Here is a 22,685-nt window from a genome sequence, read left to right as displayed (position 1 = left end):
CTTTTGTCATAAAGGTGCTTAATGTGTTGGCTACTTCATTTTCCTAGAGTCCAGCACAAAACTTATCATACATTTGCCACGGTGTGTGCTTTCTCCTCTAAGGAAAGACATACGCAAGGGTGGGTAGACTTCAGGCTTGTAGGATCTGCTTTTTTGTTGGCTTGTTTGTTACAAGAACCCCGAGATCCACCAACTGGAGCCTGGTGCAAAAGACATACTCTGGGTTGAATGATTCTGAGCCCAGGAATGTGGGTGAGTGTCGGAACTAAATTGAGTTTATCGTCCTTATACACATAAACCCACTCCTTGGTTTCTTTGGAAGCTTTCTTCATTTCAGCAGTATTTCTTAGGGCAACGAGCAAGTTATTTTGCTTCTATTATAGTTAAGGGGGAAAATGGAGTTGGAAATCAGATCTGCCAGTAGCTCAGACATACCTGCTGTGCATCCATACACAAGCTGATGGGATAAGAGCATGAGCTGGGAAGCCCCTGGTCGAAAAGGGTAGCTTTAGGCAGTTGACTACCTCTTAGCCTGGGTCCCTAGTCTGTAATGGTGTAATAGTGGCACATTGAATTCCTGAGTAATAGCAGTTGTTGTTAGGAGTATTGAAGTGTTTATTGAGTAGTAGGCATACACCTATTTGTTTTGAGTAATGTATTTTTTTTCTTCCCTGATGAACGTTTGGAGATAAACTTGAATATGGAGGCAAAAGGCTTTCTGTTCAGTCAGACATTTTAACCTGTTCTCATGCTGAGAAATGTAACTTAAGGCTAGAGTAAGTAAATATGGGTTAATATTGGGCTTTCCGATTTGTAAAACTTTAGGGAACTCTACTATTATGTGTTCATTGCTGGATCAGCCTCCAAAAATGCTGTGCATTCTTTCTAAGTGGGGCAGAATGTCCCTTTAGTTCTAATGGATTCTAGGCCATGTAAATGTCTCACTTGCCCTGTACTAGGTCATCTCAACAGCATAGCTCTCTTGAGGCCAACTATGTAGAACATTAAGCATGCTTGTTTAAACTTGTCTAATGTGGTTGCTTTCCTTCTAGAAGGAAAGGTAGCCATTGAGAGCTGCACCAGAATATGTTCCTGGTACAAACTGGACTCCCTCTTGGCTTTTTAGCTGAAAATGGATCCCTTCTGAATACCTTTTGCTCCTGAAAGGTTGTTTACCAGACCAGGCACAGATAGCTGCTTTTTCTCCAAACTGAGGGTCACTGGGTTTGGACTACAGATGCTGGATCTGGAAAGGCGAAGCAAATAGATTAGAGAAAATTACTGTTTTAAAAAAATAACCCATTTTTTTTCCTGAAGGCAGGTAGCATGCTTGAGTGGCATCTTTTGGAAAGTACTTGCATCGGGGGAATCAGCCCTCATTTCCCAGCAAAGTTTCTTCTCTAACATAATAGTTGTGGATTCTGTATGGATGTAGGAATCGGGTCTTCAAATTCTCCCATGTGCAAGTAGCATGCTGAAGTACTCCCAGAAGGCTTACTGGGAATGGAGAGTTCTTGAACTCTTTTAAATCACCCTGTAACATCCGCTACTGGTTGTGCTTGTTAGTATGCCAGATATCCACAATTAAGCTGTGGTAATGAGATTTAGACTCTAAGCAGCTGTTTATTTTTTAAGACCCAGGAGTCCATCATAAGAACATGGGCTAACTCAGTAAACATTGAGACCAGGCCCCACTTGGGAAGAACGTTCAGGGAAGCTTTTGAGATTGCTCTGACCCCATCTTGGCTTACAGGCACCCTGTTCATTAGCCTTTTGCAGAGTGAGCATTTTGTGAGTGATATTTTATGTTGTCTTTCAAATGTCACTGATACAAATGTTTGTTGATTCGTGCATTGACCCATGAGGAATAACGCAAGCACATCCTTCCGAACAAAGAATTCTGTGAAACCTGGCACTATTCCTTGAAAGAATCTCTCACATGGGTGATTGTAGTTGGCTATAGTTCCCAACATGGTTTAAGCTCTAGAGATAAGACTCCAGTAGTCAAGTTTGGAATCCACAAGGTCTAATCTCAACAGTTGAAGGTACATGGAATTTCACATGTTTTTCAGATGGTGTAATGTAAGACCCTTGAATACCCTAGCAGAAATCTGCTGTGGTGGAATTCAGAACATTGTCACAAAATCTGAGTTGGTGAAATTTGAGAAACAAGAAAGCAGATTTATTTATTCATTTATTTAAAGCTTTTATAGGCTGTCCTTTATATAATTATGAGGTTGGATAGTTATTTAGTCATGGTTAGAGTAGCCCCATTGAAATCTATAGGACTCAGGTTAGTGATGACTAGCATATTCCATTGATTTCAATAAGTATTTTCTAAGGATGAGTGTGCCTGAATCAAACCCACAAACTTTTCAAAGGATCAGGCTTTTAACGCTTAAAACTGTGATGGGAGTTTCTCTGATGTGCATGATGTCTCTGATCTGAAATTAATTATTACGGGAATCACTTGCCCTCTTTGGCATTATTTACACAAGCTCCAGCCAGCTGGGTGCCTGATTTAAATCTTTTGTGACCACTGCCAAAGCATTGTGGGAACAGGGCCTGCAGGCCTTTTTCTAGCCATTTCTGAACTGCAGTCGGACCTTCAGGGTGGTGCTAGGTTTATCCCTTTAGCCAGCTCCCACTCTGCTAATTTACCTAGAGCTCTGTTGTCTCGCTCCCTGCTGTTGCTGCCAGGTGTCCAGTGGTGGCATCTTAGGGACAAGAGAGAATATAAGCTGTCCAGGTGGATTGAACTGAAGCATGACAACCTTGCAAACAGTTTTTTGCAGTTTTTTGGATGGGGGAGAGATCCTGCATATGCAAGTGAAATTCAGGGCTGCCTGTACTGGGGTTGCTGTATATGTGTGAATGGCCCAAATTGCACACGCTGGCCACTCACACACAGTGTGTTCCATTAATGGTTCTGTCAATCACTGTTTGCGCTGACTGAAAATGAGAACTTAGTCAGATCCAGCAGGGCAATTCTTATATAAAAGACATGCTATATTTTAAAAACTGCAACCTGAACTTAAGCCCTTTCCATCAGTCAAACAAGCAAGGAAGAAGATAATTTCCCATCCTCCTTTCAGTTGTGATGCCTATCAATGCATTCTGGTTTTTGAAGTGAGCTTTGGGGGGCCTAAGTCTACAGGATGTTTGGTATTGCATTGTCTCCCTGCTTTTTGTTGCTGTTGTTTCTGTGCTGCTTCCTTTGAACAGCAACAGCACAACAACAGGAAAAAGACTCGGTTGGTATTCTACAACTGTGTCCCTTGGAGCAGAAGATAATAGTCAAATTGAGAGAAGGGGCTCCTATGTGCTTTGTTTAAGCCTGCAAAGCCTGTTTTAGAAATGGCAAACTAAGATGACACTTTGGCATCCAGCTCTCATGGCACAGTGGTGTATAGCAGACCATAGAACAGATTCAGAGCTTTGCATATCAGGAAAGGAATGGGGCAGGTTTCGGCATTGCATGGAGTCTTCTCCGCTTGGGACTAGTTTAGAAGGGCTTACCTCTGTGAGGCAGCTTCTTTTGTTGAAAGGACAAGCAGCTGTTCAGCCTATGGACTGGACAATGAATCCGGAGCTGCCATTCTTCAGTGTAAGTGTTGATAACATTGTCCTTATATTAGGTGTTGGACCTGTAGCCACAAATGTGCCCTAGGGCGTGGGAGAGTTATGACTGTATGATTGGGACATGCAGTGCCACCAGAGTATGATATCACTGAGGGTTACACAGTTCAGTACTTCTGGTGAGTTCACCCAGAAGTGCCCAGAAGCTCTTCCTCAGCTACCCTACAAAGGAAAGAATAGGAGTGTGGCATGGTCTCTTCCAGGCCTTGGGTACATTCCTGGTGCAGACCTACATTGCTTTTTGCAGAAGAAGATTACAGGGTGGAGGCCATTGGATGGCAGCACATAAAACTGTCTAAAGCAAACTAACAATCTCTTCTGGGTCAAAGTCCTCTTGGTGCCAAAGTGTCTGAACTGAAGTGAAAAAAGTTTGGTCGTCAAATAAGCAATTTTTTTAACATGTGACTAAAAATATGACTGGGATGTCTTCCTATTATAGTCCAGAGTTGTGACACATGCTCTTTCTCAGAATGTGTTTCCATCTAACTTTTTAAAAAGCATAATTAATGCATATACAAAGAATTGTAGTCATACAGCATAGAAATGTAGGGATGTATTATTCTCTCAGTGATTCAGACATTATCTGTGTGTTTTATATTCTAGCAAGCCATTGTTCCATAGTTGTTGTTCTGTAGAAATGGATCATAATTCTAGTTGCTACCAGTAAATTGCTGGTGCAGGGTGCATGTGCACTTTTATCTTGCCTACTTAATTGCAGAACCTTAATAATGGAATGGAAGTGTCTCTGGGATTTGTTTCTTTTGATGTTGAAAACACTTATTGATGACAAACCTCTGCCAAAAAGTAACACAGAGACGGAAAAGTAATTCTGGACGCATTAGAAGCTTTAGAGACATAAGATGAGCTTGCACTAATACCCAGCAGGCTTTTCTTGAGGTGCTACTTAGAGCCACTTTCTTCAGTTTTAGATCGGGCCTTGTGCATGGGTGTGTTTGGCTGGGATTACTGACTGAAATGTTGCTTGGGAATTAGGTGAAGCTTTGATTTGGGCTTCTTGGAACGTGGCAAAATGGGCTCCTGTGTTCCAGATCATAGTCATGGGATTTTGCTAAACTTCTCTCCTCTCTGTTTAGAATGTTCTTCAAAGAGATTTGCCCTGAAAATGGTTATGCCCATGGCCTTATGGTTAAATTGTTTTTAGGGGCTGATGTGTCACCAGCACCGTGGGAAAAGTAGGTTGAAGCATTATCTGTCTCCAAGGCTAGGCTAGTTCAAGCATGCCATCTCTGCCTTGATTTTGTTTTTTGCTTTTTTTACTGGATTTTAAAGAACTCTGACATGCTAGGACAAGACTTTCCTAAGGTGGGATGTAAGTGCGGGAGAGAACCACTGCTTCTATATCTTACCGTTCATCAACCAGCATACCAGATCTGTATGCTTGGCCTACTAAGCTAACTAGTTTAGAAGTGTGGACTTGTTTTCTTCTCATATTTCCCATACTTCTCATCTGTGTCGATAGCCAGCCTTGTGAACCAAACATCTGACTAAAAATGCTTATTTAAAATCTGATACAGTGAATTGAAATCTTGCAAACATGGGTTGCAATTCTGTGGTCCATACAAGAGTTCCAGAGGCCACAAAATTTTTCCGTTCTTCATCTCTGAGGGTGGAGAGAAATTTCTGTTCTTCAAGAAGAAAGGCTTACTTAGGAAACCTCACTACAGCTGTGGGAAAATCTGCAAATTCTGCTTCTTTGTCAAAGAGGTCAAAAAGGTGTGCAGGAGAGCCTGTAGATACACATGATCCAGAGCCCTTCCATCATTCTCATATATTCAGTATGAGGCAAAAACTGTACCAGCAATGAAGTGCAGTTTGTATGTGAGAGTAATGGGAGGGGAAAGATGCTGGCTTTTTACTGAATCTTTTTTTTTTTAAATGCACCCCTCCCTGTTATGCTGCTTTGGTGTGAGCATAGGAAAACTTGGCTTCTCTTTCCCCCATGGGATGCTTCTGCCAGTGAATGCAAATTCAGTAATACAACTAGCAGCATTTTATAAGGGCACAAATTCAGGATGCGCTAGAGCCCTGGCCCTGCTAACAGCAGAAGAGCGTTTGTCTATTTTGTGGAGCATTTCCTAACCCTATCACAGCATTGATGCTAGTGGGAAGGCATTTCATGTGTTAAGTCCCACTTCTATGAGTCACTCTGCTGGTCTTGTATCATACTGGGTAATGGGTTTGTTTTATTTATTTTAATTAAGAGCCCTTTTTAATCTCTTCGGGCATTAATGGTGGGATGATACTGTGATTTGTAAAAATAAATAAAAATTGGTTTGCTCATAGAGCCTCCCTTACTTGCCTCCTTTGCTTCTCTCCTTTTAAAATTCATACTTAAATATATATATTTTATCCCCTTCCTGCTGTCTCTGCAGCCTTTTCCCTCCTGCTTCCTTGCTGTTGGTGGCTGGGCTACTTCTCCCATGATTTTCTGCACTTAGACCAGGCTGTGCCTTAACCAGTCAAATCAGACCAGCCTTCCTGCACAGGTGTGTATAGAATGGAAAATCAGTCTTAATGTCATGATGTTCTCTGCCATTATGGGTAGTGGGCTCATTTTTCTCCAGACTAACCATTTTAAAATGTTGGGAATTCCTCCTGTGGTAAGGGGAGCAGAAGTCCCAGGGAATGGGATACAAGCATGGGTATCATCTCCCTCCAGCCTTCCCACATTCACCACTCTTTTCTGTGTGGATTATGTTAAAAATCAACTTTATAAACTCATAAAGTAGGTAGACTGTGTGTCAAAGGTGTTCCTGTTGGACATATGCCAGTGCTTTGCCTTAAGCACTCCAGCATCAACCGTAGGCTTAGGGATATGATTTGCAAAAGGACTTACTCTCCTTGCCTGTCCTGTTAGCCTTGTTACGATTGGGACTTAAAGTTGCACAGCTGTAGTTTTCAGCTGATGAAAAGTGGGCTTGGAAGGGTCTCTTGAAAGGCATTGGCCTGAGGAACATCTTGCACTGCACCTAAGTCTGAGGATTGAAAAGAGTGGTTTTCTGTTCCTGATTTTCAAATGGATCATTTATTTATTTATAAAATCTTTCTGAGTCTCCCACTAATTGGGATTCTCTGGGCAATACAATAAAAAAAATGAACCCACTTATAAATATCAACCTAAAATATTTACCACACACAACACACAAATGTACCTGAAGCCAAGAAAGTGGTCATTTTGTTCTCAAAGTTCTTTGGAAAGCTTTGACTGGATAACATCAAGTACCACTGTTTCTATGAGACTGACTTCTTCCACATGAGAATTGCTGACAAGCATGTAAACAATGTCTTGCAGCAAACATTTTGCGTGTATGCATAGTGGAATACTGCAGCTTCCCACCACATGTACATGTGTTTGAAATAAGATATTGGAGCTTTCTTCCCAAGAGTTGCACTCCCCCCACCCCCCCCGCTCCACCCTTTCTGGCACAGGCAGCTCATCTTGCTGCCCAGTATAACCACAGGTTTTTTTGGGGGGGGGGGTCATAGATCAATCAACTTCTCTTTCCCAAATGCCACGTCTTCAGAGGCTATTGCAGCCTGATAGGAATGCATAAGAACTAAGCTGACATGCAGCCTCCTGTTCAGGAGACAAGGAACCTGGACCCAGATAGGCAGGTCAGATTTAGAACTGCCAATAAAGTCAAAACTGGAGATTGCAAGCAGGTTGGACTAGGTTCATGCAGACCATATGTCTGAGATGGAGTGGCCCTCCTGTAAAGACCTCTGTAGCATAAATAATGTAATAATGGGGATTAACAGAGAGTTGGCCTATGTTTTGAAACAGACTGCTTTGACCAGTCTTGTTTACAGGAAGAATCCTTGAGCTGGAAGTGTTGTCCAAATGACAGTTTTGAGGGCAGTCTTCCTTGTTCCTTGCACTAACAGGCTTTGAGAACCACGCTTACAAGGCATTATATGCATTTGTGTAAATAAAACGCACAATACTCTGTCTTTTCCTGCTTGCCTTCTGCATATGGATTGTGGATCTGATGGGGTACAAGAAAAGTACCTGGATCTTCTTAAGGAATTGTTAGTAAAATAGCCGGAAGAAGCTGAGCCAAACCACAGAGAATGTGGAAAAGTCCATAGTCTAAACAATCTTTCCCCCAACCTGGTGCTCTCCAGATGTGGACTATGGCTGACTCGGGGTGCTAGGAGCTACAGTCCAGTGTTTCTGGGGGGCATCAGGTCAGAGAAGGCTGGTTTCCAGGGAGATGGCTTTTCTTTCACTCTTTCTCGAACCAGTTAACATGCTCCAAGGGGGAGGCCGGTAGTTTTGACTCTTCCTGTTCTTCTGATTTTGAGGGAGGGAGAGGTGGCAAAGTGGAGTCTGGCCTTCTTCAAGTTTTTTTTTTCTTTTTAAAAAAATCACCTTTCTTCCCTGATCTAAGATCTTTCTTTCTCTCCTTACTCTCTCCCCAATTTTGTGTGTGAAGTGAGGGGCTCCTTCTCGCCCCTCCAACCCCCTTTCTGTGTGACGTCAGTTCCCACAAACCCCGTGGCATCTCCTTGCCTTGCACCCATTCTCCCCCTGCACGGGGCCTTCACAACCATGGATGACTCGGAAGTGGAGTCGACGGCCAGTATACTGGCCTCCGTCAAAGAGCAGGAGGCACAGTTTGAGAAGCTGACACGGGCACTGGAGGAAGAACGGCGCCATGTCTCTGCACAGCTGGAGCGCGTCCGTGTCTCCCCACAGGATGCTAGCCAGACCATGGCCAACGGCACCCTCACACGCCGGCACCAGGTAAAAGGGCCTCAGGTGAGGTGGGCAAGCGGGATGCTTGTCTGCCTCGGAGTAAGTGGTGCCTGCTGGGTTGCCGCCTTGGTTGTGTGGCTTCTCTTGGAAACGCTTTGTGGAGCAGCTTGGTCCAACGGTCTTGCAGTTCTGTGTTCAGAATCACCCAACGCTTGAAGATCGGACAGCCTGCCAAGGCTCTTTAAGAGTGGTATGAGGCAGAAATTAAAGAGCAGCAACTCTGAGCCTAAACTTTAGACCTATTTCCCAATTCTGGGCTACATTTTGCACTCGCAATACTTGGGGAATGTGTGCTTGCAAGTGACAGTGGGGAGGGCAGAACTAGTATTCGTGTGGTGGATGCATAGTTGGAAAGTGGAGTTGGCTCTAGCGAGCCATTGCACTGGAGTGCTTTGCTCCCTAGAGAATATCCTGGGTTAAATAAATAGTTTCTGAGCCACTGTTCACCAGCATGTTGTGCAAGCTGCTGCATCGACTCGAGCAGCAATTGAAGCCTCCTTGCTGTGACTGTGGTATCTGGCCAAAAGAGGTCTTCAGACTGATGGGATGGGCTCCCCCCCCCCCAAAAAAATTCCCAGGCCAAAAAAGTATTAACTATTTCGTGCGGAACAATCACCCCCCCCCCCGAAAAAAATTCCCAGGCCAAATAAGTATTAACTATTGCATGCCAAACAATAAAATGAAGTCCTCCTTATTTATAGTGGTAATGCTTCTATTTTATTTCCTAGCAGTAGTTGTATACTGCTTAATGTAATGAAATCTCTAAGCCATATGCAGTCCTTGGACTTTGATATGCAGCTGTCAGCTTTGAAAAATGCAGGTGCATAGGGATGTAGTAGCATCCCAAGGAGTGGCGAAAGTGACTTCTGTTAGGCTTTTAGACCAAGCTCTTCTTACTTTTCCATTCTTGCTTTCTTCTAACTATCTGTATCCCTTAAAGGATACAGATGTGGAAGTAGATAGTGACTAAAATAAAAATGCATATGTTAAGCTTATGGAGGCCCAGGTTACTATACGGGTTCTGTGTAGGAGTTCAGAATTCCTGCCTCAGTGGGCTTAGAAGCTGCTTTAGAGGTGTAACAGGTGAATGCAGTTGCAGGTCTACAGGGTGCTGAACTGGAGAGTTCCTTATGTCTTTCCTTTTCATTCTGGTGGTCATGGATGCCTGCCATTGGCAAGAGCCCTCTGGAGTTGCTCATCCTCTTCTGTATGGCAGTGTATTTCTTCACCTGTCTCCCACTGTGACCCAGACTATGGGGGTAGTCAAAAGAAGTAGCAGTAAATTGCTCATTGACTCCCTGCCTTTCGAGAAAGGAAATGATGGCAGTGATCAGAAAGAAGGATGGGGCTAACAGCTACCAACAGCGATCTGGGTTGTTTAAGATGGAAATTGTGGAAATTCAGTGAGGACAAACTCTTTGCTTTCACTTCTCTTTAAGAATCCAGGAGCAACATTCCTGAGTTGCTTGTGATGTGAGAACTGAGCATCTGCCAAAAGTTAACCCAACAAAAAAAACCCTAAACAACTCAGGAATTGGCTCTGTGATGTGAGAACCAGGTTGCTGGTGGTAAAAAGTGAAATTTAGGGAAGAGGCCTGTTGAGGGTATTTTGGGCAAAGCCCTTCTGAAAGCTGTATCCAGCCTTGATGATGGGTGAGTCATTTTAGTATGAATTCCCTAGTAGGAGTAGGATGGCGATAAAGTTTGATTTACATTCATAAGTTACTCTTCCTAACCTCTGAATGGTTTCTCATGGTGTTCATCTCTGCTTTAGTCAGCTACTAAGATAAGCTTTTGGTGCCTGTAGCATTGGGGTCTGACCAAGTTATTTCCAGAATGTGTCATTTTCAACCTGTATAGTTTTTCTTAGTTTAATAGGATAACTTATACACCTTTCTCTGCATTCCTGGAGAAGTCTAAAACCATCTAATGAACTATATGCATTGTATAGCTGCTATTTTACCTTATCACTTTCAAATCACACCAGCCCAACCTTCTAAACTCCTAATTGATAGCAAGCCAAACATATAGTCATGGTGGTCCTTCATGAAAGTGGTCCAGTTAAAGGTGCTCAACTGTCTTGGGTGATTCTTCTCCACCCTTTTCTTGCTTCCTGAGCTTGGTTACAAACGCATGCCTGTTGTCTCTTGCAGAACGGCCGTTTTTTGGGCAATGCTGACCTGGAGAGGCAGAAATTCTCAGAACTGAAACTCAACGGACCACAGGTAAAGAAAAGAACCGAGAGCTTATCTTTGACTAGTTATCGAAGCTTGCTGGAAGAGTATGTGAGTTACAATCCAATGTTCTGGAAGGCACCAGGTTAGGGAAGGCTCACCTAGCCTGATTTATAGACCTCCTGATAGGGCAGCCTTTATGTTTCCATAAAAAGTGAAGAAGCCCGAACTGCAGCAGTGGGTGGCTAAGTACGTGCAGAGAAGACGCTTAAGTTCTCACTCTGTTGGGTTGGATGCCACCTCATTTATGTCTCCTGACTGACTTTGTCGTTTTTGAGTCATTAGCTGTAGTCTGAATTACTACTTGACCTCAAAAACCATAACTGACATGGTAGAGTGTTGAATTGCATAAGACTGTGCACTTGTGTGAGTGGTTTTTAAAGAACTTTGGCTAAAAAGTCCCCTCACATTAGGCAACTTTTTATGTTTCTTTGTTTCCAGAGAGAGGGGGCGGATGTCATAAGGAACTCTGCAATTACAGCCTGGTTTGAGGGGAATGAGTTCTTCTAGTATGGTGTGGCAGAACTGGGCTAATACTGTCCATTTTTCTAGGACCACAGTCACCTGATATACAGCACCATTCCCAGGATGCAGGACCCAGGCCAGATTGTGGAAGAGACTTACACCATGGAGGAGGACCCAGAGGGTGCCATGTCAGTTGTGTCAGTAGAGACCTCAGATGATGGGACAACCCGCCGTACGGAGACCACGGTGAGGAGCTACAGACGAATCATCCTGTCTGGTGTGCTGGAGCAGGTGTCCTGGGGCTTTGTAGAGTTTTTGGGTCTGAATTGCTGATCCATTGGCCATGCTGGCTGAGGCTTATGCAAGTTCTGTTCTCAAATGCCTGTGAGGTTCCAGGTTGCCTGTGTCTATTGAACATGCCGTTTCCTTGATAACTGGATAGTGAGGAGGTAAGACTGTGTGTTTGTGCCAGACAGTGGTCAGTGAAGAACCAGTGAGAGCAAAAGAAGCAGGTAGTCCTTTCAATTTTTGCCTGTGAGGGCTGTTTAAGGTACTGAGAGAGCTACCGCCCCCAAAGGTCAGGATGGACATCATGCAGCCAAATAATTCATGGAAGACGTCACAGCCCCCGAGCATAAATTGCACCTGCCCAGTTGAACAGTTAACAGTTATATTGGTAGTGATGTTGACAGCAGTTAGAGCTATTGAAGGTGATGGTTTAGCAGAGGATCTGAAGCCATGGGGTGAGTGTTTGGCTGGGTAGGAGAGATAGGACACACGGCTCTTGCACCAGCTCCCGATTGCTTAAGCAGCTTGGCCTTGTTGCAACATGCTGACCTGCTGTGTCTTGGGGTGGGGTTAAGAACTTCAGTTGCAGCGCTGTCCCTCAGTAGCAAAGAACCACAGCTGGACAACACTCCTGCAGTGTGCAGCATTTGCAGGCATTAGGCAGGGTGGCACAGAAAGCTGCCCCAAGACAAGAGACTTTTGAAACAGATCTACAGAAGTGGAGGCTATGGAGAGTGATGCCCAGTGGAACGAATGGGAAAATACACAGTGCAGGAAGTGAGCAGTGAACCAAGTTCTTCAGCTGTCAAGACAACTGTGGCTTGAGAGGAAGTGTCAGAAGCCAAACAGCTTTTTGTGTCACTATTCTGTAGGTGAAAAAAGTAGTGAAGACCATGACCACACGCACTGTACAGCAAGTTCCTGTCGGTCCAGATGGGTTACCTGCGGATGGCTCTCCAGTCACCAACAACTACATCCAGACCATAGATAGGAACTTCCGGAAAAACACCAACGGTGGCCCTGGTGCCTACATGAGCCAGCCAGGCACGGCCACCCTCCCACGAAATTACCACTATCCAGATGGTTATGGCCGCCCATACGAGGATGGCTATCATGGCAGCGAACATAACTACGGCAGCCTGTCCCGTGTGACCCGGATTGATGAGCGCTACCGTCCCTCCATGGATGGCTACCGGGCGACCAGCCGGCAGGATGTCTATGGCCCTCAGCCGCAGGTGCGGGTAGGGGGAAGCAACATGGACTTGAATCGCTTCCATGCTGAGCCTTATGGGCTAGAAGATGACCAGCGTAGCATGGGATGTGATGACCTGGATTATGGCACAATGCAAGACTATGGTACAGCCCGGCGGACTGGAACACCCTCCGATCATCGTCCGAGACTCAGGTAGGAACATCTATGACTTGTACAGTTTTATTGTTCCTGCTCTACTGTAGGAGCTTTGTTAAGGCAGTCCTGGAGGGATGTTTTCTGTCCATTGGTTAATAATATAATGGGGCAGAATTATTATCTTTTAAGATGTTGTTGCACTTACGAATAATAATACAATCTGGGAAGCAAGTTTATAGATTCTGCTCCATTTTGCTCTTGAGGTTTAGGGGAGAGAGCAGCATCTTTCTGGAGGTTTCTTCAATAGCGAAGTTGGCACCCTTGATAAAAGCAGGACACAGAAACCAGCAAAGGAAACCTTTGGTTCATTCTCTGTTTTCCCCTGACTGTGGAATGTCTTTACTATCAAGTGTCTAGCCATCTTCTCTTCCATTGCTTCCATTTCTCATGGCTTACAGACTTTCTAATTTCCTTATTCCCCACAAAGAGCATATATAGTCTCTGGGTGTGGTGGTCCACACTGGGGGCGGGGGGAAGGATTCAGAGACCCGGAAAGCCTTCCTTTCCAACCCCTCCTGGTCTCCTGCTTTCTCCCACTCAGCTGAGCAACATGTTTAAACCTCCCATTCTGCATGAGTCTGTGTGGTATGGATAAGGTTGGAAGAAGGGATGTTACCACCCACCTTCACTGCTAGTATGTGGCCCTCAAATTAAGTTTTCCCTACCCTTTTCCAGTAGAGCAAATTCCAGAATTGGTCATCTGTTTTGAATTTCACTTAGATATTTTGGGTCAAGTAGATGTTCACATTTCTAGCAGCTCTTCTTTTTCTCCCCACCCACTCTCTCCCTTTAACTTTCCCTTTGCTTAGTTTTTCACACTGGAGACAGTGGTACTATTAGCTGGAGCATGTTTGCATATGAAAGTCTCCCTTTCGAGGGGGGGAGCATATTCCTGCTCCAGAAATTTGCATGCCATGGGAGAGCCTGCACCACAGCTTTGTTGAGCTGACAGAATTCCTGCAGTTATGCAGAACATCAAAACACATTGCACATCTTGGCAGAGTAATCACTTCCATGGTGAGATGAAATCCGTAGGCAGCTTTAGGAGGCGTGAAATGGGTGTCTGCATCAGAATTAGATTGACACAAGTGATCTGTTGATCTCAACTCTAGTCATAATTTGCTTGCATATAAGCAAGCCGTTAAGGCAAATTATATATCTTAAACAATTAATTACTGCTCTTATCACACATCCACTGATGGAACCTTAATGCATTCTGTCCTCCACTCACAAGCAAAAGTTGTGTAACTCAGATTTGGGTTCACTGCCTCTGTAAGAAAGGTGTCCTCAACTTATTCAGGATTATAATACTTGTCCTGTCAATGGCTTTCTGCACAATTAGTTTCCATTTCCATCAAATGTTCCTTAAGTGGGTACTGCACCCCTTCCTGATATGTCCAGGCATCGGGCAATGTTGTAGCGGGTTTGGAACTTGTACCATGTTTGCTCGAGGCTAGCATTGTGGTTCAGTTTTGGATGGAAAATCTCATTTGAAGACTTCTGTCTGTGCTTACCAAGTCACTTTATGCAAGAAACTCCTGTCAGTCACCCCTTTATAATGTGAGGGGTAATACTAGCTTGCCTTGCAGGATTACCGTAACAATTATCAAGAATTCACAAGGACATACCCCCAAAATGCTATAAAATGCTAAGTACATAATGGCAGTATACTCGATGTATACTGAATATACACCTCATATTGTTTAAGTATTTTGCAGTGGAGAGGGAGAACCTCAGGCCTGCAGACCAAATCTGGCCTGCTGGAGGTCCCAATCCACCCCTCAGGGCTTCTCCAGATGATCATGCCCATTCACTGTACATACTGACTGCTGATAGGTGTTTCCTGGCTTTTGTGCAGTCCCCACCCCCAATTCTAAAGGCTTCAGTCCCTCTTCTAAGGCTCAACTACTGGCAGAATGATCTTGGATGTAAGATATGGTGCCCCCCTTTTTGCATTTCTCCTGCACCACCCACCATTGGAACACAGTCCCTGAGAGCTGTTCCAAAATTCAGTTCAGGCTGAAAGACGTTCAGAAACCCCTGAGACACCCACTGGATTGCAGCAGTGGCAGCATCCCCTGCTGTGGCTTGACAACAAGTTTCCTGGCGTGGTAGGGCCAGTGAGGCGGCAGGGGCTTATAGGAACGGCATGGTCTGCTGTATGTGGACAGCAGTGGTTTGTTTTGTGTGGCTCTGCTTTTTCTTTGGGGTGTAGCCCCAGACCTTTGGGGTATAGCCCCAGACCACTGTCACAGTGATAAAGCTTCTCTCTTGAATTACCTTATTTTTCCCTTAGATTGTCTCACTGAGCTGGTAAATGAATGGACTGTGATTATGCCACAATCTGGGTGGCTGCTGTAGAACTTGTATTGAAAAGCACTAAAGGAGCACTATCCTGACTTACTGGGCTGGCCCATTGAAGTGATCACTTCTCTTAAGCATCCAGATGAAAAGGAAGTGGTGTGGCCTAGAGTAAAATGGGGCTGGGTAGTGGCAATTATTTGGCATGGCGTCCATTCCTCTTCTCTGGTCTCAGTCTGTCTTCCAGCTCTAGCTGACAGTGTGTGCCCTCTGCATGCCTGTCCCTGGCCCAGTGTTGACTCCTGTGTTTTTGCCCCCTGTCCCCCATCCAAGATAACACTGCAACATTCCAACTCTTCCCAGCCCTTCCGGTTTATATTCTGCAGCTGCAGTGAAGCACCTGAATTAATGGCAGGCAAATTGAGCAACTTGTGTAACACTCCTCTTTGCTTGGCTTGCTGTTGTCCAGGAAGATGAATTCCAGGCCCTCTTGGGTTAACCTCTAAAGCATGCATCTTGTGCAAAAGAAAGAACTGTTGTGGTAGCTTTTGATACCTGTGTTGGTCTAGAATTGGTAAAGTCTTATCATTGTCAGCTTGACTGCTTATCCATTGACTTGCCCAATTTTTCCACTCATACTTACTATTCTTTACCAATTAATATACAGATATTAAAAACTGTTGGGAGTCTCTTGGATTGGTGCTGATTAGGGTGGGGCGGGGCTGAAAGCTGGCAAAAATTACCTGTTCTTATTTAGGTCAACAGATTACTTCACCCAACTTTGGGTTAGCATAACCCACAGAATGTGGCCATTCTCTTTGTGGGAAAGTGAGTTAGTCCCTCTCCCTCTCCCCCAACCCCTCTCCTTTTCTCATCACATCATTATGAGAGGCTTCTAACTACAGTCTTAACTATGTGAAAGTTAACCAGCCAAGACTGGCTTTGTGATATGAGGAGAGTAATATTAAGATTATTAGTGGGAGCAATTATCAAGACCCTCTAATTGTGGAGTTAGTTCTCATACACAGCAGGAGTTGTTTCCTAACTGAACTCCTTTCCTCTCTTCACCACCAAATGGAGTTAGCTCCATCCTCAGGGAGATTTGTGCTGCTTGTTGGTCAGGCAGCAGGGATGTTACTTAATTGGCCTGCTCCTGTGACTTGGAGTCTGACCATGGAACTGATAAAGTCACACCCCTTCCTCTCTTATCTTCCCTGCTCCACAGTGCCCCCCCTGCTGCACCATACTGGATATGGTCTGCTTCTTACCAACTGCTTGGCTTATCTCAAAGCTCATGAACCTTGGCATTTCCGCTAAACATTCCAATCCCCACCCTCTTCCAGTTTGGATTTGGGGTCATCTTAGAATGCTGAATTTTGGGAGAAGCAGGCCCAGTCCCTACAGGTAGATGCACTCATGGGTCATCATTAGGTCATGAAGACAGGTTCCAATAGATCTCTCTGAAGCTTCTAATACCATCAGTCATGGTACCTTTATTTGGAGCACTTGATTGGAATTGAATTTGGGATGCATTGTCTTATGGTCTTTTGAAGTGTAGTTCAAGAAGGTGGTGCAGGGGGATGCCACTTCAACATCTCATTTACTGGCTTGTGATGTTCCTCAGGGTTCCATTTGTCCTCCATGCTCTTGAACATCAACATGAGAGGAAGGACAAGATCTCTTCTTATTCATTCGAGAGTGCAGGACAAGGAATAACAGACTTAAGTGAAAAGAAATCAGATTTAGACTAGACACCAGGAAGAATTTCCTCACTCTCAGAGCAGTATGACAGTGGAACCTATTACTTGGAGAAGTTGTCGGCTCTCCCTTGCTGGAGGCATTCAGAAAGTGCTTTCTTTCTAAGTGCTTTCTTTTCTAAATGGGATGCTATAACTTAGTGTATTGCAATAGCAGGGGTTTTGACCCAGTGGCCATCTGGCTCCTTCCAACTCTAGTATTCTATGATTCTATGAATCATCTGAGCATCATACTATTAAACCCCAAACCTATTGGAGGTTTGGGGTTTAATAGTAACCCCAATGTTCTATTGACATTCAACTCTTCCTCTTTTTACATGTAAACTAAGGAAGTTCTGAATCACTTTCTCTAGTCAGTAACAGAATGGATGAGGGTGAACAAATTGAATCTCAAGCCAGATAAGGCAGAGGTGCTTCTATTTAGTAGAAAGATAGATCAAGAAACTTTCTTGGATAGGTTTATAGACCCCTTGAGGATTTAAATTTGCAGTTTGGCTGTGCTCCTAAATTCAGACCTGATTCTGGGCTCCCATGCTTTTTTTGGTAGTTTGGAATGCTTTTGCAATGCTATAAATGAATGCACAAACAGCAGACAGTCCTTGATGTTTCAGCTGCCCATGTAGCATGTGCCTCGGTTGCATCTTGTTTGGATGACAGAAGAGTGTTTTACTTGAAGCTGCCTTCAAGTGCAAACAAACATCACCTGATTTGGAAAACTGTAACCAAAGTTATTGACTGGGACCAGTTAAAAGGAGTATATGATTTCCAACAGTTTCATTGGCTACCATTCTGTTTCTGGGCAGACTCAGAGCACTTGTCCAAAAGCCTTTTAGGACATGGGACCTGCTTATTTGAAGGGCCATGTTCTCTCATACAAGCCTCGCTTGATTTTTATGACCTTTGGGGGAGGCTTTGCTTTCTGTCCCTCTTATAGCTTAAGTGTGTTTGGTGAGCATTCAAGAAACAACCTTAGTGGATGCTCTTGAAGTATGGAACTTCTTTCAAAGGCCCTTCCACTAGAATCAAATGTGTTTTTATTTAGACAAGTCTGTGGTTTCAGTACCTGACTATTATGTAAATATTGCCTTGTTCCACCGGCTGCTTCTTTATTGGGTTTTAAACGATTTTTTATCTGCCTGTCTTTGTTTCAGTATATTTGTATTTTGCTATCTGTATTATAGCTAGATGACTTGAGCACCATTTGGTGGAAAGGCGCGTTACAAATTTAATAAATAATGCCTGACAACTCTAGGCTGATCAGGTTGCTTCTTCCTGGAGCCAAAGAAATGTGCTGTTTGATTAACTGCTGCTGCATGTGGCTGGTTGTAAGAATCCTGCCCACAATACTGCTGCTGCTTGTTTGCTGAAAGCGGTGAATGATTAAACAACTTGCTAGCCTGAGCATCGTACTATAAAAACGGCATTTGCTTTCCATGCTGCCACAGTCTGATCTGTGACCCCATAATCACACTGCTATAAAATTGCGTCAGTAAAATCTACTTGTGTGGATTTTGACCTCTAGCTGGCCACTTGTGAAACTGCTGTGCTCCAAGGGGGCTGATAAAAATCGCAGAAATCTGTGGAATCCAGTGTTTGCTGCAGTTGGCTCCTCAGCCCATCATCTCCATTACCGTCATGACTTGAGCTCTGTCTGTGTGCGCGTTTCTGGAGGAAGGAGTCCTCTTGGCTATTCCTGTGGGTGGTAACTAGCCAAATCACATCTTGGCACACTTGTTCCCGAGCAAAGCAAAGTGGTTTTTTTCTCTCTTTCTTTTTGACCATGGAGACTTGGCATTTTGCTAAGGAAGACCTTAAAGATCTTTAGTGAGTTCAGTATCCTTTAACTCTAATCTGCCATGAAGGTTGGAAGAGCCACATGTGAGAGTTCTGCTAAACAGCATGCATAGAACATCAGGAAATTATATGGTCTGACATTAAGCTGCTGTAGAGAATCGATTCTCTCTTGCTCTCATGTTGTCACACAGGCTTAGACTGGCTTGGGTCAGTTTGCTGCTTCTTTGTTGGGATATACGAACATTAGAAAGCTACCTTATTAGCAGTCCTGCAAGCCTGGAATTGTCAACACTCATGGGCAACAGAGCATCTGCGCCAGGTTTTCAGGCAACAGTTTTTCCAGCCTACCCCAGAAAAGCTGGAGATAAGAGCACCTGGATGTTGTTTCCTGGAGCAGCTTTCCAGATCCAGGTGTTCTGCTCTTTACCAGGATTTAAGGACTATCCCCTTGGTTTGAATTCATTAAAGTGGAGGGGAAATAGAGAGAGTTAAGATTGGACAAGTGTCTCTTGTATGCGCTCTGATTTAAGAGATTAGGATGTTTAAGGAGCCATGTGTGTGGCTTTAGAAATATGTAGAACTATGTGAAGGTCTTGCATGAACAAGTTTCCAAGAGGGGAAGCATCTACTAACCGATGCTATCTGCCTCTGCAGCAGTAGATACTTACTGTCTTCATCAGTTTAGGCTTCCTGTCTTTAGGGACCACTTTCCATACTGGCTTGTTTGATAGGAAAAGAACCCAAGTGTTACTCGTGGCCTTTGCATTTCAGAGGTTATTTTGGTTGCATCCTTGGTTGACGCAGAGTGTTAGCCAGCTCTTTTCTGCTGTTGTCCCAAATCGACTAAATTATGCCCCCTAGAACAGAAGGGGACAGACAGCTTTGCTTTCTATCAACCAATCTACTTCATTTGATAGTCTGTTTTCTACCAACCAGTGTCTGGTATACAAGATGTATATACACTCAGAATTGAAGAATTCTGACCCTAGGAATTTGTTTTGAGTACAAGAAGTGAATGGATGTTGCAGTCCATATACCTGTGCATACATGCACGTGCACATGTATTTCAGCAGTATAATTTAGGGTGTATTTGTGTGGAAAGTAATTTTGTTGCTGCTTTTGTTAAACCGTTGGGATTTACTGCAAATCACCCACTCATCTGCCAGTTAATTCTGCCTATCTTTTTTCCAGAATAAACCCAGTGCCCTTTTGCAGTGGTTTGTTGTAATGCAAAAACATATTAGTAGATTGTGTCTTCAGAGGAAGCTTGTTTGACTGCACAGATATTCTTGATGAGCTTCCCAGGAGCACAGTTTGAAAACCACTAGGCTGAAGCTATTCTCTGGAAACATAATTGGTTAGAGTACATGAAACCAAAAGTTTGAGATACTTCAACAAAAAAACCCCCAACTTCCTCATTAAATGTAGATTGTAAATGCTGTTAGAAAAAAAATGAGACATTAAGGAGCCAAAAGGCATCCTTGCAGCTCACATGACACTGATTTCATGGGCTAACTCCCATTTGCCTTGTTTGTAAATTGAGGTTTGGTTTGTTTGCTTTAAAGATAATCATGGCATAAGTGCAGTGTGACCTGTAAATGTGAAAAAAATAAAGATTTTGGAAGTGCAATGAAAACAGCAAAGTAACTGTGGTCTTCAACTCATCTTATGTCTGGGACAGTCTTTAGATTCAGGGCAAAGTCCCCACTTCAGTCAAGACTGCAGGGAAGAAGAGCCCAGTTTCAGTGCTCGGCTGCTTCCACATGAGCATTTATTGTGGAACTGCAGTGGCTTTTTCACTCACATTTTGCGGGAAATCCACATGGTCTTATCATCCATTCGTAGCCTTCCCTTGTTTTCCTGGTATACAGCATTGCATTGGAGAGGCATATCAGTGTAGCAGCCTTTCATTTAAATGGCATTTCATTATTAGAACATTTTTAAAAAGAAAATATAACTTGGGTGCACTACTTAAAAGCTGAATTAAAAATAAACATGTATTTAAAATGACATCTATTTGAATGGTTGTATTTATTCATTTATTATATTTCTAAATTGCCTAGTAGCCGAAGTTCTCTGAGCAGTTTGCAAAGCAATAATTAAAACCAAGAAATATAACAGCAAAGTACAACATACTATAAAAACCTTAAGTTTAAAACTGAATAAAATGTGTATCGTAAATGTGTGCTGTAAATTTAGTCTGATAAACTGCTGTGTTATGAGCACCACAGCCTTAAATAAAATGTAAGTGCTAAGGACATTGGTATGGATGGGTTATACACAGAAAATACACAGTATCCATCCAGTAGTGTAAAAAGTCTGTCATAATTCTGTTTGTAGCTTCTGGTGGAAGAGCAATAGATTCTGTTAGGAAGACCCCAAGTCTTCTGGAGGGTAGGAGCAACAAAGAAAAATGTCTTTTATGGCCCAAAACCACAAGACTAATCAAGGTAGAGCTGCCACACTTCCAAAATTGTGACTGTTCAAAATTTGTTGGATTCCTGGATTATTGCTAAACTTTTGAAGAACTGGGTGGGTTTTGGAAATCTGCTGTGTCTCATTTTGGCACTAAAAGTAGCACTAACTTATTTGTTATACCTGCAGCATTCCAACAGTCTCCTTGAATATTTGAAGATAAAAAGGAGATTAGGGAGAACAAAACAGTGTGATTGAAAGTGTTGCCTAGCACACACACTTGGACTTGTTTGGTTTCCCTCACCCTCCATTTACTAGGTATTGATTGATTGATTGATTGATTGATTACATTTGTATGCTTCCCCATAGCCCAAGGGCTCTCTGGGCAGCTTGCATAGTGTACATAGCACAGCAGCTAACATGAAAAAAAGAATAAATAAAACAATGACAGCTAAATAAAGCTAAAAACCACATAAAATCATACTAATAGAAAGTGCAAAAACGAGGATAAACAGTAGTATAAGCAACAATCAAACCAGCAGTGAAAAACCAAATAGAAGTATAATTTTAAAAGTTCATAGTTTGCCAGGAACTCTGTGTAATGGCAGGTAAAGGTCTTTCCCAGCACTGCTAATACCAGCTTCTCTTTTCTGGGTTCCTTTTTATTGCCTGATAGCATCAAGCTAGGCTGGGAAGGTTTGCTTTCTTTTTTATGAAAACCTTCCAGTCCTCAAGTAGTGATATAGCACAATGCAGCCGCTCTGCTTCTGAGTAATACTTTTGCTGAGACTGTTCGCTAGAAGATTGCAGAGGAAGGGAATCATCATGTCAGGTCTCTTCAGCCAAAAGCTCATGTGTACAGAACTGCTCCAGATGGTGAGTGGAGGAGTCTTGAGCTGTATTTCTTTGGCACTGCCTTAGTGTGGGCACAAATTACAGGTGTTGCAGCTGCATAAGGCGCTTCCTGATAGCAGACGTGGGGGCGGGAGGGTGGCGGGTGCTGCCTGGCTCTTTCTGAAAGGAGCAGTCTGAAAAGATGTTTCATCCCAGGGGTCATAAGGCAGAAGGCTAATTACTTGGATAAAAGTGGCATGACTCAGTTTTAGCAAAGAGCAGAGAACATTTTTTGTATGTCTGGTGAAGGTAGAATCTTGCAGAGTCAGAATCAGGCTGGCCGTTCTTGGTTTTAGCATACTGATCTTATTTACTCTGCACCTCTTGACTGACTGGGTGGTAACAGCTTTGCTTGCTAGCTGGCTTTAAAAGCAATAGTTATCAAGAAGTAAGGATAAGAACCCAGGAGCTAGGTGTTGTGCATGCTGATCAGGTTACTGCATTTAAATGAAAGGACAGGAGGGAAAAGATGTTTCCCCCCATAATAAAGTTTTCTATTGCTGTTTCCAATAGTAAGATACTTAAATAAAAGTGGGGTCATTAAGATATAAACCTGTGATCTCTGGAAAACATTCTGTAGCCTCATCTTTTTCTAAAAACCCTCATGAGACAGTTTAAGTGCATCTCACAAATGGGGTCTCTCTCTCTCTCTCTCTCTCTCTCTCTCTCTCTCTCTCTCTCTCTCATATAGATACAGAATGAGAATGTAT

The 22,685-nt window shown here is 43.4% G+C and overlaps 1 protein-coding gene across 5 annotated transcripts in view; it reads left to right on the top strand.

The window, feature by feature from the left end:
- CTNND1 (catenin delta 1) overlaps positions 1-22,685 on the top strand; it is a 64,613-nt gene that overhangs the window by 20,450 nt on the left and 21,478 nt on the right. For 4 of the 5 annotated variants that reach the window (XM_044420795.1, XM_044420794.1, XM_044420797.1 and 1 more), the window contains 5 exons: positions 6,033-6,146; positions 8,097-8,407; positions 10,573-10,644; positions 11,206-11,364; positions 12,279-12,811. In XM_044420795.1, the coding sequence (XP_044276730.1) occupies positions 8,213-8,407; positions 10,573-10,644; positions 11,206-11,364; positions 12,279-12,811 (959 nt within the window). In that variant the 5' untranslated portion in view covers positions 6,033-6,146; positions 8,097-8,212. The remainder of the gene's footprint in view (positions 1-6,032; positions 6,147-8,096; positions 8,408-10,572; positions 10,645-11,205; positions 11,365-12,278; positions 12,812-22,685) is intronic. The other variant, XM_044420799.1, reaches the window with a different exon arrangement.

This window comes from Varanus komodoensis, unplaced genomic scaffold (assembly GCF_004798865.1).
Source record: "Varanus komodoensis strain SLA01 unplaced genomic scaffold, ASM479886v1 scaffold110, whole genome shotgun sequence".
NCBI classification, from domain to species: Eukaryota; Metazoa; Chordata; class Lepidosauria; order Squamata; family Varanidae; genus Varanus; species Varanus komodoensis.
The sequence above is the reverse complement of the archived record's forward strand: the minus strand, read 5'-3'. Positions and strand labels throughout refer to the sequence as shown.